We start from the raw sequence: 3,276 nt of genomic DNA, 5'->3' as shown, positions 1-3,276 counted from the left end.
GTACTTGCCCGGCCCGGGGGAAATGAATTTCTAAGAAATGGGCCTTGCAGCTCGCTACATTGTCACATTTGCTGACTCTTGGGTGCTACCCGAGTTCAATTATACCTTGCCTCTTTTTTGGTTATCCCACTAAAAGGTTGGCGATTTTTGGCGATTTGAATCTGTGGCGGGTGATTTTTGGCGACTTGGGCGGCTGGCGATGATTGGCGACTCGAGCGCCCTCTTCTGGCGACTTGACTCACTCCGGACCTGGCAGCCCTGCCTCCACACCCAAGGCGGGCGGCAGGGAAGAGGAGAGGGGGGGGGGGCGCAGAGCTCGTAGCGCAGCAGCGGCAGCGGCAGTGACGATTTTTCCAAACCAGGCGGTTGGTGGGGAATTTTGCATCTTTCACCAAGAAAAACGCTGCCCACTCTCAAGCCCAGCCGAGACCCACAGAAAATTCCGCGGCGGCGGAAAGCCCCCACCCAACCTGGTCGGCCGGGACGAGCTCAGAGCCCGTGACCTGTGGTGTGGTTGGTGCTGGTGACGGGCTGCGCGACGTCGACTGTTCAGTGGCTCCGTGGCTCTCGCCGACGTCGGGTCAGTTCCAGGTCAGGTCACACTCGAGCCGCTCGAGACATCAACCAATCCAACATTCATCGCCAAGGTAGGAGAGTCGACAGTGCAATACAGCTGCAGTGTTTCGTGTGGTTTTGGAGTTTCGCACTGACGTGTTTCTATACGACGCAGTTTACATCTCTCGTGGACGCCGACCTCGATGGCATCGACAGTGCTGACCCTGGAGCAGCTCCCGGAGGACGTGCTCCTGATGGTGATGGGGTTCGTGTCCGTGGAGGACGTCCTCGCCTGCCGCCTCGTGTGCAAGGCGCTCTGCGGCCTGGCCCTGCACCCGGACGTCTGGCGCCACCGGTCGCTCAAGGACGACGAGCCCCACGCCCTCGCGGTGCTGCACCTGGCCCCGTGCCTCGACGAGCTGGCAGTCTCAGGCCTGGTCCCGACCCTGGCGGTGACCACGACCAGGTGCGCCGCGGCATCGTTGTATCTGCTTTCGGAGCCTGGGGTGGCCTTTAGCATCGCAGAGTACGCCTTGGCCGTACGCAACCAAGAGTCCCTCGGGCGCCTCAGGAGACTTGAGCTTCGTTGCTCCATCGACAAAAACACGACTCCAAACGACGTGTTGATGAGGACAGTTGCGTCATGTTCCGGCCTGGAGTGGATCGAAATCGGTGGCGATATACCTGATAGTATCTGCCACCCCGTTGTCCACGGCCCACCCAGGCCCTCGCTCAAGTATTTTCACTGCCCAGTGACCTCGGCGAACGCAGCAACGTTCGTGAACACTATATTGGCCGGGCACGCGGCTACCCTGGAGACGGTGAACATCGAGTCGAGTTCCCACCTCGATCTGACGGCGACGGCTGACTTGTTGGCCGCCATGCCGAGACTCCGAAGTTTGCGGTGCGACGCATGGAGTGTGGGTCTAGAGGCTGTGGCGGCTTGCAAGACGCTCATAGACGTAAGCATTTCTATGAGCAAAGACCTAGATGAGCTCGGTAGGGTTGCAAGGTTCGTGCGCCGAGCCAAGCAACTGCGATGGTTCTACGTAGAGTACTTCGACTTCGAGGGAGGCTTGCCCGCCGAGTACTGCACCATGTTGGTCGATGCGCTGGCCCCCGGGCGGTCCCAACTGGAACAGCTGTCCCTTGACGGGTTCAAAGACGTGCGGCCTCTTCTCCGCGCACTGCCCATGCTGCCCGCCCTGCGACACCTGGACCTGTGCGCTGATCCCGACGACGAGTTGCTCAGGAGCATCACCCCCGTCACGGCCCCGGCGCTGAGGCTGCTGGAGATAGGTATTCCGCTGGGGCAATGTCCCCACGCCTGGATGCACGGGGACGCGGTTAAGGCGACTCTCGCGGAGAATCCCTCGCTTCACATCCAGCTCTGGTGCCGCCCACTTAGTTTCAAGTGCGATCCCCAGGACTGCAGGACATGCGTGATAGGTTGCCACCGAGAAGTGAAGTGGGGCGAGGTGGGGAAGATAGGGCTCTACTCGCATGACCCTGACATGTGTCCCTCTCCGAGGGATCACACTGCTGACGATACTTCCGACTGGCAAAGGGCCTTCGACCGCTCTACTGATGTCGAGTGTCTGTGGATCCATATGTGATGTATTTGCGCTTGAATGTGGGTGCTCCGAACTTTAAGTTTTGTTCTTTCAGACATATGTTAACAAGCGAAATGTATTTATTTTTTGCATTGTGTAGAAAGTTTTTCAAAGATTAATAAATGAGACATTTTTTAAAAAGCGTCTCAGGAAAAAACTAAGAGATTTATAAACAAAAATTCACGCCAAATTTCCCAAAAATAGATTTCCTAAAATCAAATTTCGTAGCTGCAGCGCTACAACCGGAATAGAGGGAAGCCAAAATATGCGTCGAGGCAGTTCTCAAACCACGGCTCGGCTGCGCTCGGCCCGGCGGCCCCGTGTACGGCGACTACCTTATGTACTCACACCGGGGCTGCGATAAGGAGCAGGCGAGCAGCCCACAAGTGGCACGGGCGGCAAATATGTGTGTGTGTGTGTGTGAGAGAGAGAGAGAGAGAGAGAGAGAGAGAGAGAGAGAGAGAGAGAGAGAGAGAGAGAGAGAGGGGGAGAGAGAACGTGGGGGAATGGAGGGGAGGGAGGGATTCTCACCAGCCAGCCTCCCCTCCCCATTCAAGCTGCTGGGCGCTGCCGCGTGCCCTCGCCCTAGGTCAGGCGGCACGCCCCCGGCCCAGGACGGCGCCAAAGCAGACTGCCTGCTGCCTGCTTGGCAGCTCGCCCGCCAATTTCATGTTATTGTTTTCCATCGTCCGCCGCGAGAGGGGGCAGAGATCGCCGATTGCACGATACTTTTGCCTCGCGAGGACGTAGGAGTTCCCATCCTTCTTGAGCTTCTCTTCGCCACACCCAGAGAGATTAAAACTCTCACAAACTCTGGAGAATGAGGTGTGACACCGAACCAGTTAGCAAACCATAGCAGCCTTGCCACGATTGTGCGCCTGTCGGAGGGAGGACACCGTCGTTGGACTTGCAAGGCGGGACTCGACGACGGGGTGCAGTGGCAGTGGCCGCACATGGCGGGCTGGTCGACTGCATCTGGCAAATCTGAGATCTAGCAGGCCCCCGCCCCACCCCGCCCCGCCACGCCCTGTCGCCAGCAGCCAGCAGTGCCCGTCGTGGCGGGGCGCCACACCACGGTGCCACTCTCCCATGGGTCTAATTTTAACCG

The 3,276-nt window shown here is 58.6% G+C and overlaps 1 protein-coding gene across 1 annotated transcript; it reads left to right on the top strand.

The window, feature by feature from the left end:
- The first annotated feature begins 335 nt into the window (after positions 1–335).
- On the top strand, positions 336–2,298 carry LOC113202944 (uncharacterized). Its single transcript, XM_026417397.2, has 2 exons — positions 336–647; positions 731–2,298. Exon 2 carries the CDS (start codon positions 759–761, stop codon positions 2,169–2,171), a length of 1,413 nt encoding a protein of 470 aa, XP_026273182.1. The 5' UTR covers positions 336–647; positions 731–758; the 3' UTR covers positions 2,172–2,298.
- Positions 2,299–3,276: the final 978 nt, after the last annotated feature.

Source organism: Frankliniella occidentalis, unplaced genomic scaffold (genome assembly GCF_000697945.3).
Source record: "Frankliniella occidentalis isolate FOCC.00 unplaced genomic scaffold, Focc_3.1 Scaffold99, whole genome shotgun sequence".
NCBI classification, from domain to species: Eukaryota; Metazoa; Arthropoda; class Insecta; order Thysanoptera; family Thripidae; genus Frankliniella; species Frankliniella occidentalis.
This window is presented reverse-complemented; position numbering and strand designations above follow the sequence as displayed.

Coding starts and splice junctions, on each gene's coding strand:
- LOC113202944 (XM_026417397.2), top strand. CDS start 759: ATGGCATCGACAGTGCTGACCCTGGAGCAGCTCCCGGAGGACGTGCTC.